The following is a 14,829-nucleotide window of genomic DNA, read 5'->3' on the forward strand; positions in this document are numbered from 1 at the left end:
TACTTAAGGACATGATGAGGTCAATTTACTAAAAAACCTAGAAAGATAGAAAAAGCAGCGGCTCTTTATGACAAACTTAATAAAAACTAGAAAAACTCTTTTATTAACTCTTATAAAATGGTCACACAAACATAACAACATACAAAATTTTATAAACACAATAGGGGAGAATCTTTATAGTTTACTACACGTGCTACATAATCTCTAGTAATCCAGAGATCTCCAGTATGTAATTTAGATGTGTTTATAATGGATGCTCACCAAACACAAAATTACTAGGTCAGGATAGGTGTATATTTACAGTCTCTCTCGACGTGTTTCGACCCCAATGGGCTTCCTCGGAGGACAATTGAGACGTTGATATATTGACCCAATAAGTGACACTAATAGTAGTAAGATGGAAGATCAGAAGCTGAACTTACATTAATGACCAGAGTTCTAGATAGAAGGTAAGTAAGTTGAATATGTTTTGGACGGTATGATAGTGAGTGTAGTTTGTTAAATATTTACATCATGGATTAAATTCCTATGAAGAGTGAGTTGAGATCGTTCTGAGATGAGTTCCAAATGGAACCTAGTAAAACTAAGGTAAAGGTGAATATTTGTATTCCTGATGGTGTTAAATGTTTAGGAATATGAAGAGGAATTATGTGTAGATGCTGAGCAATGTTCACAAGATAGTATTATTTTGACAAGAGTTTTGTAGGGTAACTGAGTAAAGTAAGTAACTGAGTACAGGAGTAATGAGTTAATCTCGTCAAAATAATACTATCTTGTGAATATTGCTCAGCGTCTACACATAATTCCTCTTCATATTCTTAAAGATTTACCCCATCAGGAATTAAAAATATTGACCTTTATTAGTTTTACTAGGTTCCGTTTGGAGATCTACTTTAGTAGCTTATACTTGTATCACCCAGGGTATTAGCTATTACCACATGTACTACTAAAGGACTTCAACTGTTTACTTAGCAAAAGTCAATTATCACTTGACTGTGTGTGTGACTCAAAGGGGAAGAAACTTCCCCCAGATTGACTTTATGATGCCAGAACCCACCCACTCTCCCATCACAGGTCTGAGCCTGCGATGGGAGAGTGGGTGGGTTGTGTCCAGAGACCTGCGATGCATACCGGAGACATGGTCCGCGGCTCCGGCCAGTGTGCCCTCCCAAGCAAGGTCCTACCCCGCTGGTGGGTGTACTGGCCAGAGCCACAAACAACCAGGGTTTGGGAACCCCCGCTGTAGATGATTTAAAGCTACCTTTATTGGCCAGGCCAGGATGAAGTAACTCCTGTGCAGACACTTGAGAGTTCATTCATTCCTGACACATGCAACCAAAGTTGAAACTGCACATGATTAAATCAGCTTTTTGACAGATACGTTGAGTGATCAAGCAGGTAGGAGGGATTTATTGCAGAAGAGGCATCGCCTGTCCCTATTTGCAATAATGACCTGCCTTGTTGTGGATTGCTAAAAGTGGAACTTTTGTTCTGTTTTAAGTAAATCAATGCCAATAGGTTCAATTTACAAAGCTAAGAAACCAGGATAAAGATATTTATTTTTCAGATGGGTCCAGTGGAATTTTAAGTAGCATGGCTAAAAGTTGAGACACTTATCATTGTGTAAAGATTTGTAAATTGACTCTCAAATATTGTAATTATGAGGCTACAACCCAAATTTATTGCTCTTCAGCATCACACATGACAAAAATGAACCTTCTTCAGTTTAAGTTTTGCATTTTCCTGCCTCAGAAGATGTAGGATAAGGTCAGATTCCCCATAGTAATATAACACATATCTATCATATATATTGAATGTTATGTGGTTCACCTATCTACTGTAGAGAAATTCTGCAGAGCTTTATAGAGTACATAGACTAAGGGCATTGCTCTTGCTCTAAAAGATTCATGGAACCCTTGATATCTGTACTTTCTCTGACTCTTTTCTTTATCTCTTGACTTTGCCCAGAGTCAAAAGTTATATTAGATTTGCAGGATGTCATATAAAGCACTCAAGTATCAGATGGAGAAAAATGAAACACTTTTGGTGCTCTGATATTACACTCTGATATGAGTTATGATTAATTCTGCACTTTAATAGGCACCAGATCACCATGAAATATGTTCTGGTCCCAGTCTATACCAATACATATGGAGGAAAGGCAGACTCTAGGCAGACTGCATCCTTGGTGAGAATGAAGCTCTATCCTACACCACTATTCAATCAAGTCTAAATAATTTTTTGTACTGTAAAAACCAAAAAGAAGAACTATATATTTGTTCAAAATCAATGTGGAGAATTTTGTACCTAATTCTATTGGTTTTCATAAAAAATCCCACTGCCTAATGAAACAATGAAATATTGTACAATTATTTCTGGATCCAAAAGGCATCTGCAACCTTTAATTATTGGCATGGACTATATATTTTCTTTCTCCTAGAGAATTATGAAATTATATGTCTTTTAACTTTATATATAGAGTTCTAAGATGTTCATTGTTATCACTCTGTAGGGGATTTCTCCATAAGGTTAGTGAATGTAATTTGGAAAAGTCCCAAAGCAAAGCATACTCAATGTATATGCAAGGAAATAAAAAAAAACATAATTTTTGCTTAGACGGGATTGGATAGTTGAAGTCAGGCTTGAACTTGTAGAGTAATAATTGATTATGCTAAGTGAGAAACCTGAACTCATTTAGTAAATCAACCTCATAGTTGAATAATATCCACCAATAAAGCGTAAAACCTTGTCCTTAAACATAAAAATGCCAAATACCTTAAAAAAAGGAAAGAGGAATAATGTACTTTCCCACTGCCTGCAACAACAGAACTCTGTCTTTTTCAATACAAATCCCAATCTGATGTCCACGGGAAAAGTGACGCTTCTCGACAGCGGCCAATGGTTCCTTCCACCAACATCAATGTCACTACAAGAAACAGTTATGATGTGGAGATCAGCTGGAGGGGACCTAGGAGTTTGTCACTCCTAGGAAGTTTTAGTTTCTATCATTTGGTATTGTATGGTGTCGTGTTCTAGTGGTGCAGCAGTGGGAAAGGTATGTATTCTCTCTCTTCTGTTTTCAAGTAGAGATTTTGCAAACTTTTTGTTTTTAATGATAGAATAATTTTAAAGGGGATATAACGAATAATTTTATTATGATTTGCAAGTTTATGAACTTTTTTTTTTATACTTTATTTTATCCTAATTTTGTAAATAATATATTATGCATATAGATAATGCATCAATGATTTACAATTTGAAGCATGCTGGACATTATAACAAGAAAGCACAGCACTATTTGCATGCTTGGCAACACCCCACAGGGAAGAAGGTTGGCCCTTTCTCAATAAATCATTCTGCAATGTATTTAATCTGATCTTCCAGGCATTCAGGTCTATTTCATGACATCTGCTAATGTATGATCCTGTAGAATGATAAATACTGTTATAAGTAGTAAATACGAATAATTTTTTTGCAGCTGTAAACATTAATAAAGTATACCTAAAAATGCTAAAGAAGCAGTGTTTTTTTCTTCTTTTTTATATACAGGGAAACACAGGAGGTGGAGCTTCATCTTAGCTGAAAAACGTGGGTTTTAAAGTCAGGCATTTCATTTGTGTTTGGAAAGACTGGCTAGAAACTCTACCCCAGGGTGCAATTGTGTATGCTACCTTAAGTTTGTCATAAGAGCATTTTTGCAAATATAAAATCATATAAAAAAGAAAAGTGCATAATTTAGTTATATAAAAGCACAATAAAAAAATAAATAAAACTATATGTATTTTCAGGTGCTCTACAGGTATTTCTACTTTAAAATGTAAGTTACCAATTAGGGAACAACTTCCTGTTCATCCAGCACATTAGATAAATTGACACATGGATACACGTGAGTTTTGCCACCTTTTTTGTACTTCTGTATACTGACTCTGTCACTGATGAATTCTTGCCAGAGAAAGAATTGGTAGTGTGACATGGCCTCAAGGTTACATTTACATACATTACTGATACAAACAGCACCCAGCACTACAATTTATCCAAAGTTGGAATGTTAAAGCCCCCTGCAAGGGGAAGCCCCTAAATCAAATGCTTGACATGGAATGAACTCTAAATTTGTCTTGTAGATGAGCACAAAGTGACATGATTCCTAAAACCAAAAAAGTGGACCCCATTCTTGGAAGGCTTGCAGGTTATTGAAAAAGTCAAGTGTGTCCTTTTAGTGTCCATATGAATGCAACCTTATCAAGATCTGGTTATGAATGTACTCTTGTCAAGGGAGAGTCAAGATTAGCTGATCAAAGCCAAGGTGTGCCAAGTAAACCTTTGCTTTTATAAAGTGTTAAATACTTTATTATACATAATAAACACTTAGATTAGGTATTTTGTGTGCATCAGTCCCCATGGTATTGAAATGAATGGCAATTTCATACTTGAAGCTGTCAATCTTAGAGAGACAAAAACCTTTTCTTTATTATATGCTTATAGCATTCCCTATTATGTAACCACATGTGGGAGGATAAAAAATAATTCCTATAGATGGTAGACCACAAAGCAAAATTCTGCTCCCACCTAGTACAGTTACCCATTTTAATCGATCCAAGCTGTTCATTAAACCTGGTAGAGCACAAGCAGCACACACAAGTTTCAGGGTTATCAGGTCTTGAGCTTCATATTAACTGATTGAGTACTGGAAGAAAATGTACATAAATGGATATATTATCCATTTAAATAAGAGAAAACTCCTCTTGTTGAGTCAATATTCCACTTTGGAATTACACCATTGTGAAAAAAACTGTATTCTGAAAACTGAATTATTTAGAAAAAAGTACTTTATGTGACTTTATCCATATTATTATCAACAATTACAAGTGACAGGGGTTGGAACAAATGATGTCAATGCCAGGGTTGCTTGAACAGTTTTCTTTTAATGAGATTTTAACCATATTAATTTAAGGAGAATGTTGTAATCATCCTTGGGTATTAGGTGGCCAACCATTGTCACTGGCCCCAGGGGTGGTCGAGGTTAGGTGGTAAAAGTCAAGGGGTACCAAGTAATCCTTGCTTATATAAAGTATTAATAAATTTTTTATAGGTGACATTTTTTTTAATATTATTCTTACCAAAGGAGACCTTTGTAATAATCCTGGGGCAAAAGATAACCCAACCCCTGTCACAATCACCAGGGGTTGAAAAGAGTAGGTAACCAAAGTTAGGGGTACAACATAACCTTTGCTTCTATATAGTAGTGATTACTTTATTATAGGTGAAACATTTTTTTTCTAAATAACATTCTAACCACATTATTAAAAGAGACCATTGTAAGGATTCTTGGGTAGAAGATGGCCTAATCTCTGGGTAGTAAATACTTGGCGACCAAAGTCATGGGGTACAAAGTAACCATTTGCATTTATAAAGTGGTAATGTTTTATCAAAGGTAATAACAACTTAGGTAAGTCATTTTTAAAATAAAATTTGAGCCATATTAATAAAAAGACCAGTTTTCTTATTCTTGGATATAAAATAACCCAACCCCTGCCACTGTCAATATTACTTGATGGCTTGGGCTGAATGTGGTGATAAATAGCAATAGCAATAAATATGAAATGCAGTAATGATATATTACATTTTAAACCTATACAGGAATCAGAATACAATATTTCTCGCCATGGTCCTTTAATGTCTGTTAACTGTTTGCCTGCCTATGATTTCTGCACAGAAAAATAAAACCTTGCAGCAAGGCTGCATTAACCTCCTAAGTGCCTGGTACAAAAAAGAAAATACCTCTAGGGTAACATGCATGAACACAGACTTGTCTGAAAAAAATACAGATGACTTGTTTTATTATGAAATATATTTGTTATTTTCAGAAGAACAAATGCAAAATATACTGTAGCAGAAGGTGCCTACATAAGAAAAAAATGGCATACCTGGTGGACAGCAAATAATATAGCAAATAAGCCCCATTTTTTTTCTCCTGGATCTCTGTTCTGGCTTTTTGTTTAAGGTAGAAAACTATGATTCGGTAAAAGACATACAGAACAATATTGGGTTTGTCACAGAGCTCAGTGCTAGCAGGCATCCCGCCTGTACATTCAGACTGCCATATATTGTCACTTTGCTTTGGGTCAGCAGTGATGAGCTCTATCTGGTCCTCCAGATCCCCCTCCCCTGCGGTGCTCTGCTTCCACCCTAAGGCAGTGCAATGTCAACCTTGCCATATATCTCAGTGAGTGAATTTCTTTCTCTTACTCAGGCAGATGATTTTCTTGAAGGATCTCCTGAAGTCTTGGTTGAAGATAGTATAGATGACAGGGTTAAGGGAGCTGTTACAGTAACCTATCCAAAAGAAAAATTTGAATAAAGTTTCTGGGATGGCACAGGCTTCCCTACAAATGCCATACAGACAGTAGCTGAAGAAGAAAGGGAACCAACAGACCACAAACACACCCATCACCACTGCCAAGACAAAGGTGAACCTCTTCTCCCTGGCTTGGGTGACTTTCCTTCTGGAGATGCTGCTTCTCTTCTTTTTCCTGGAGGAGAACATGTCCATAGATTTGTTACTAGAACGAGATAGACGACTGGACTGCTTGGAGAAGCTCTTCCTCTCTTTTCCAGAGTCAGTATTGTCCTCCCTACTACTGCTCTTCCTTCTCTTGCTCTCAGATATACTGCTCTCCTCAATGTCCAGCTCATCTAGATCTGTTGTGGTTTTTGGTGGCATTGGGCGGCATGTAGGGTAATGTCCATTCTCCCTGTCCCCAGGAAACTTGACTGAAGTTCCTTTGCTGTAGCCATTCTCAGTATGTGAGGAACAATTTGGGGCTGGCTTTTTCTCTGACAAAGTCCTGGTCCTCAGTTTGGCCACTTGGTAGATGCGAACATAAACCAAAATCATAATCACACAGGGGGCAAAAAAGGATCCTATAGAAGAAGAAAGGATGTACCAAGTCTCATCATTCAATTCACACTTCACATCCTCATCTGTCCAGTTGACTTTCAGTAGGGCTGCTTCACTACCACCAAGTCTGTCCATTGAGATGAGAGGTGGGAAAGAGATGACAGCAGAAATAAGCCAGACAGTGACAATGATCCCTTTAATTCTCCTGGGGGTTCTTTTTAGGTTGTACTCAACAGCCTGAGTAACAGACCAGTACCTGTCCAAGCTGATGGCACACAGGTGGACTATAGAAGAAGTACAGAAGAGCACATCCAAAGCTAGGTAGACATCACACCAAAGGTTGCCAAAGTACCAATATCCCATCAGCTCATTGGCAAGAGAAAATGGCATAACCAGGGCAGCTACCAGGATATCTGCCCCAGCCAAGGACACCAAGAAAAGGTTCTGTGGAGCTTTTAAAGCTCTACTAGTCAACACAGCAATGACCACAAAAACATTCCCGACAATTGTAAAGATAATCAGAAAACCTACTATAGCTGTTAAGGTCCAGATGGCAGTTATGGAATATTGCCCCTTGCTAGTGTACTCAGAAGGTGGCAAAAAAGTACTGTTGATGTAATCAGTGGAATTCTCCAGCTCAGCCATGCTGTTAAAGTGACAACCACATTTGTTGTAGGTCCCTTGCCAAGTTAGGATTTCATTAACCCTCATCTCCAGTCATTGTCTGCTGTCTTCTCATGGCTGGTTACTTCCATCAGCATACACGATCCAGAGCTCTGCTTCTTCTAAGCTTCTTGATTCCTTCTGTAGCTGGTCCCGAGGTCCACACACCATGGGCATGAAGCTGTTCTCTTTCTGGTCGTCTGTCTTGTCTTGGACATTGTGCTCCAGCAGGGGCAGTGTGATCACTGGGAGGAGGAGGTGGTACTGAGACAAGCACTCAGATCCTTAGGTTATAAGCATCCCCAGCATCTGCTCTTCCATCAATCCCACAGCTCAGCCTGCTCTGCTAGCAGCAAATCACTTTCTGGAGAGTGTGATGGCATAAAAAGCACCCTGTGATCTCCTGCTATTAACTGCTTTGTCTCTTTCTCTCTTTACCAGGAAAAACAAAGCTTCTGAATTAGGAAAGGATGCAAATGCAAGTGCTAAGTACACTGAGGCTGTTGGCTGAAGTACTGGTAAGTCCTCTCTGTCTTTTAGCACAGGAACACTTTTCAGATGGGAAGTGACATGAAGGAGTTGGTGGTATGTCATGCAGTGCTCATGTCTCAGCACTGCTATTGTAGGGAGGATTAAAGGGTATGCATTGCCTACATCAGGAGCATTCACTGTCATCCTCTCTGAGTTATTGAACAGAAATAGAATGAATAGATAATCTTAATATGTGCAGAAATCATTTCTGCATAGAAAGTAGAATTTGCATTGCACATTTGCTTTAAAATAATACAGTGAGATGAACTGGAGAAAATGTATAGCAGTCTCTGATTCTGATATAGTACTACAAATTCCAGAATGTCCAGCCATTGCTTTTCTCTGCACAGCTTTTGCAAAAAAAATATGTTATATAATTACCAGTTAGAATATAGCAAAGAAATTCATTTCATGACATTGCAGTGTAATTCTGATATATGCATCTATCCTCCTAGCATAGAACTCTATGATAATAAATAGTGTAAATGCACCCTTTTTAGATGGTTTGTAGCTGTGCACATATTCTGATGATGGGCACTACAAAAAAAAATAAAAAATAAAAAGTGCCAATAGTATCTGCAGCATTTGTCAGCACTGTATACAGTTCTCATAGAAAAGATGTTTGGAAATGTAAATAGCAGGAGTTATAGAGAGTGAAAAGCTTCTTTTTTTTGGAACATGTATTTCTACAAGAACAAGCTAGCCCAAGCAAAATATGCTGACAAATTGTCAATGGCATCCACATGAGTGAAAAATGGTTTATAAAAGAATTTGCATGTAATAATCTGTCAGAACAGATGGTAGTGGGTGGGGGGTTTTGTTATTAGTTGTGGGGCTGGTAGTGTTATCACAAGTCTTCCATCATCTGTGTATATATAACCTTTTGTATTTTTAACAGCTATTTTACTAGTGAAGAAGTTCCCAATTCCGCCGCTAGAGGGCAGTATTAACTCGCAGATCCCATACAACAGATAAGGCTAGAATGCCATTTATTGGTTACATTTTGCTACTATTTCCAAGGCTTCCAACATTAACCTTTCTATGTAATAGCTATTGTCATCCTCACAGCTTTGTGACTTGGTGTAGCAAACTCTGCACGATACATATACCACAGCTCTTTAAAAAACTCCAAAATCATAATGGTTTTCTTCTTGTGTCAATATTGTAAAGCTCTATATATTACATACCTTTTATTGCGGAATATGTAGTACTTCTCTAATTTATTGATTTGCTTTAAAACATTTTACTCTTTCCAGAAAGCCTGGGCACGGTATAATTTTATTTTATGTGATCTAATTTGTAGTATGGAAGAAACAGCAGGGAAAGGCTGACCCAAGGCTATTGTAATAATGGCATTCTGTGTTTTTTTTAAAGAGCAATATTCACCTAAACATCCTCTGAGGTCAGAATTTAGACTAAATTAGATTTAGATTTGTATTTAATAAATAAATGGCTTAGACTTGGAACAAACTAATGAACTGGTTTTTTTCCAGTGGTTTAAGTGCAAAACTGAATTCTTGATTCTCCTTAATTCTTTACTCCCGTCTCTAATTTTTTGTTTAAAATTGTAGCTTCTTTCATAAGTCCCTCTCCTTCCCGATTAAGGGCAATCCTTTCCCAGATGAAGATAAGGGATGCACTTTTGGTCCACTTTTTCAAGTGTATGTTAAGGTAAAGCCTTTTTTTCAAATATAGGGAGTGGTTTAAACCAAACTTTCTCAACTTTTTTTTAACCTGTTTAAATTATTTTTAGATGTCATGGAACACCTAATATAAATTAATGGGGAAATTGGTTCCCCAATAGGAACAAATGCAGATAACCTTCCATAAGGTGTTGGTAAGAACGCCATCTTTGCAAACACTGAAAAAAGTTTTATGTAGCAGGCTCTGCCAAGTGATGTTGGGCCCAGAACTATGAAACATCATCCTATGGATGTCCATCGGTCACAGCTTGAGGAAGTATAGGGTTCCATGAAACCCATATTGAATATAACTGGTTTATATAGGCAAGTTTCTACATTTTGGAATTATCATAAGTTGGTGGAAATCTTTTAATGAGAACGAATGTTCTGGTAACAGTTTTCATCAGCTCCAAAACATTTATTAAAGGCAATGTAATAAATAATATTATAGATAATAGTGCTATATGATAAATTATGATCATTACATTGCTGGGCAGGTTAGGGTTCACATGGTTTTTGTGAATCCTGCATGTTTGAAGTTTAAAAGACCTGACAAAATAATTTGGGAATTTGCCATAGTGTTTTAACTGTCTGGCCTTTAAAGTAGGTTGAGTCAATCAAGTCATCCAGGTGGCTTTTCCATAAGTCAGCTCCATCACTATTATTGGGTAATATCACAGCAGCCACACGGACAATTTGCTTTATCTGACATGAAGGAAGCATAGGAAGTGTTGCTAATAAAGTGATAAGTGTAGAGCAGCTGCTTTCAACCAAAGATCCGTTTTTCCCACACTGACCCCAATACATTGGTCTTAGGTGTGGTGTTTTCCATAGCCTGAAAACATTTTCAAGGGTTCTTCATGACCTGAAAGGTATTTTAGGGTTTTTCAGAAGTAAAATACTAGTGTTATGTTTGTAGGCACTAGTAGGCTTCCTAAAGTAGATGTAGCAAAATTCTGTGTTCCATGAGGAATTCATTGCTTTATCTTTAGGCTAATCTTTGAGTATCCCCACACCCCTGCTTTCTGGCAATACCACATATATACTTTATACATACCATTGACTGACCTTTTCTGTTCACAGAAGGAAGGGTCAGGTATCATGACATGGACCTGTCATAACATGAACACCTTCAGTTCTCAGGGAACTGTTGAGGACTAGCCAACACAAGCACATCATTACCTGTTCATCATTCTTGGATTTGGTGCCTGTAAAAGGGCCCTGAACAGCAGACTTAGGTGAGGGTATCTTGCTTAAGACAAAAAGGTAGGCAGGATGTGTTAGAAAGTTCGAAGGAGAAAAAATATTTCCCTAATTGTTTAAAAAAAATTTCACTTAATTTCAAATTAAAATCTTTAAAATAAACAGATACTCAGTTTATCCAAAAATATCAGAGCTATAGTCCTTAGACATGGTTTTGTAAAACGTTTTGTGGATTATGAGTAGGATTTGACTAGCACCCACCTTAAATTAAACCTAGGCAGATTTGCCCATTCCTAAATGCTATCTTTTCAGGAATGATGTTTCTGTACTCACTGGATATCCAATAAAGGATTTAGGGTAGGTGTCTTCACTAAATCTCCAACAGAGTATGAGGTGGATGTACTCTCTGGTTCTCCAGCAAAGCATTTAAGGTAGGTGTACCCACTATTTCTCCAACAGAGTTTGATATGGGTTTATTTATTATTAATATTATTATTAATAAACAGGATTTATATAGCGCCAACATATTACGCAGCGCTGTACATTAAATAGGGGTAGCAAATGACAGACAAATACAGACAGTGGTACAGGAGGAGAGGACCCTGCCCTGAAGAGCTTACAATCTAGGTGTACTCACTGGTTCTCAAACAGAAGATTTAAGGTAGGTGTACTCACCAAATCTCCAAGATAGTTTGAGGGGGGTGTACTTACTAGATCTCAAACAGAGGATTTGAGGTAGGTATACTCACTAAATCTCCAACATCGTTTAAGGTGGGGGACTTACCGGAGATACATGAGAGTTTGAGGTGGAGAGATTACTGGAAATACAACAGAGTTTAAAGTAGATATACTCACAGGATCTCAAACAGAGTTAAAGATGTGTGCACTATAAATATGCTTTAATGTATCGCCACTTCTAGTGCTTATTTTTCTGCAGATTACAGAAGATCAACTCTGACAAATTTTAATATGTTAGTTAATACTTAGCATGGTGGACAGTTGCAGCTTCAAAAAAAGGAAAACAAAACATAAACAAAACCTTTACAACATGATTGTAATCATAATGTTGCTGTTGTTAAATAAAAAAACTGTCAGGACCCCATCCTAAAAAACTGGTCATTTCTCGTGAATGGAACTTTGCTGGTTAGAAATTGGGGGCAGCAAACCCCACCTTTTAGCCCATATGAAGCACCCCCTTTACCTGGCTGGCCAGAAATGGAAGGAGGCCTGGAGGTCTGTAGCTCATCCTCCATTCCTGGCCATACCCAACTTCTTCCTATAGACCATGGGGTTCCCTGTAGAAAAGACTGCATACCCACAATCTCTCCTGCAAATGGTTGAAGGGCTCTTTGGTTGCAGTCTGAAGTACCTTTTAATATTATATCACCTCTTACCTTTGGGAATGAGTAGAAGTACTCCTTACTTATTATCAAAAGGGGTTAAGTTAATAAAGACATAACCCAAGAATTTAAATGACTTTTTATAGATTTTTACCTAATTCTTATCTGTGTGGGGTGCAAAAATGTCCAAAAAAGAGATCCCACAGCATCCCATTCAGCTCCAGAAGATCACCTGTACTTCCTTTTTATTTATCTATCTTTGCTTCTCTCTGTATTTTCATGCCTCCCTCGTATCTCTCACCTCCTCTATGGTTTTCTTTCTCTACATCTCTTCCTCTCCCTGTCTCTCCTTTACTCAATCTTTCTTTCTATTCCTGCCTCTCTGTTATCTCTCAACTCTTGTTTCTACCAGGAAAGTAAAAACTTTTATGTTCCTTATGTAAATTAAGTGTTTATGAACAGTCATGCGGTGTTCTTAATTCTTAACACCCTTCGAGTGATTTATGTGCAATAGTAAAGAGTGAGCAAATTGCACACTGCAATGAAGCACATCATTACTCGTTACACTGATTGAAGTCAGCAACATAATTATGTTCTGCAAACTTTTCAATATCCCATTATAGCGTCCTGTATTATATCACTTGTTATGTGTGAAAAATATAATTGTGTTCCAAGCCAAGCTCTTGCAAAGAAGAACATTCTTAGTTATAAAATTATTGGACAAATGAAAATGAATTGGTTGTTTCATTCAATGGACAAAGGTTATTGTATATTGAATATACAAATTCCATCTGGTGTTGAAAAGATTCATTTGGGAAAAAAAAGTGCACAATGTTTTACTTTGGTAATTCCTGCAGTCTTGTTTGAACTCTTATTCTAACTATTGCAACCAATGAAGAGCACAGGGTGGGTTTGCATGAAAATGCATATTCTGGTTCTCCTGGAAAAAAGATAACAGTGGGTTTATTAGAAATACCATTGGGCTTCTGAATATGCAGCAAGATGATGTTTCTAGAATACAAGTCACTGACAAAGGAAAATTGGGGGTTGAGCTGCAAAATGAACTAAAACAAAATCCTAGATATGTAGAAATGTCTCTTGTATAAATACCAAAGCTTTCATTTTTTATATCCTGCTGGGGCACCAAGGTCTCCAATCATTTGTCTTTTTGTCACATAAAAAATATATTTCAATTTGTGATTGGTGTTGGGGGAATTAAATGATCTGATGTATTCCTATATCTCACTTTGGTGAGGAGAACCCAGGTATGTATACCTACCTACCACCACATTATGGGGGGTCTCCCAATGTCACACTAATGATGAAAATTTTAACATTTCCATATAAAAGGTATAAAGGTATGATGACTAAAATAGATACATTGGGCCTGATTTTTTTAAAGCTCTCCAAGAGTAGAGAAGATAGAGACTTTTATTGGAGAACCAGGGTGATCCAGCAAACCTGAAAATGATTTAATAAAAAACAATTGTTAGTTGGCAAATGTTTTCACTTTTGGACCAGATCCATTCTGGGTTTGGTTCTCCCATGATGGTCTATCTTCTCCAGTCTTGGAGAGCTTTAATATATCATGTCCATGGTCAGAACTGTAAGTAAAGGTAACCTAAACCAGAAGCCACAAAATCTCAAGGTTGCAATGTACCAAGTAGTGCGAACAAACTTCTAAGCTTCTTCAAACTCTTCTGTAATATTAGTTTTGCTGTCCTTACCAATTACCTAATATATTAATGATTAAACTAGGTAGACTTATTGATTTGGTTTTTATTTTACATGCCAGGACCAAGGAAGGTCTATTTTCTGCAGTTTCTTGTACGTTGGTATATGTAGACATGGCTCCATTGTTTCAGCAAAGAATTTATGCATGCTATTTATTCAGCGTGCACAGTGCTGTGCATATGATGCATATGGAGCCGTGCTTTTATGCTTCTGTTCCAAGTATAAATTAGCAGTAACCCTGTCCCAGAATTTGAGACAACATGCTGCTTCTGCTCTGAACTGCATTTTCCGAAAACATTCTTGGTAAAGTTCAATTTAAAAAAAAATAATAAAATGAAATGGAAAGAACAGCTTTGCAAAGGGACCTATCACAACAGTCTGGATGAATAAGTGCCCAATTGCCAACCTACTAGAGAGAGAGAAATGTGTTTTGATTGTTAATCTTCTATCTCTGCACTAAGCACAACCCTGCAACTGCCCTGTAGTAAAAAACAGTCCTGGTCATATAAGGACACCTCAAGACTACAAATAACAATTCTTTTTTCTTCTTCACAGATTTACTGGCTGATTTGTCAATCTAACTGAATTTTGGATTTTTTTTATAAGAAACTCCACTACTATATTTCCTGGTAACTGTGCTGTCCTTTTTTCCGAGGCCACTCACACACAGCAAAGCACAAAAATGGGATTGCCTAGCAGATAATCGTGGGGCAAACAAAAAAAAAAACAAGGAGAATAATTATAGAATAAATCTGACACAAGAAATGCTGTAAATATA

General features: G+C 37.2%; 1 protein-coding gene across 1 annotated transcript; it reads right to left on the reverse strand.

Moving 5' to 3' along the window:
* Positions 1–4,383: 4,383 nt before the first annotated feature.
* Positions 4,384–8,131, reverse strand: ADRA2C (adrenoceptor alpha 2C). The gene has a single exon (XM_072406506.1). It carries the CDS (start codon positions 7,607–7,609, stop codon positions 6,221–6,223), a length of 1,389 nt encoding a protein of 462 aa, XP_072262607.1. The 5' UTR covers positions 7,610–8,131; the 3' UTR covers positions 4,384–6,220.
* Positions 8,132–14,829: the final 6,698 nt, after the last annotated feature.

Source organism: Pyxicephalus adspersus, chromosome 3 (assembly GCF_032062135.1).
Source record: "Pyxicephalus adspersus chromosome 3, UCB_Pads_2.0, whole genome shotgun sequence".
In the NCBI taxonomy this organism is placed as follows: domain Eukaryota; kingdom Metazoa; phylum Chordata; class Amphibia; order Anura; family Pyxicephalidae; genus Pyxicephalus; species Pyxicephalus adspersus.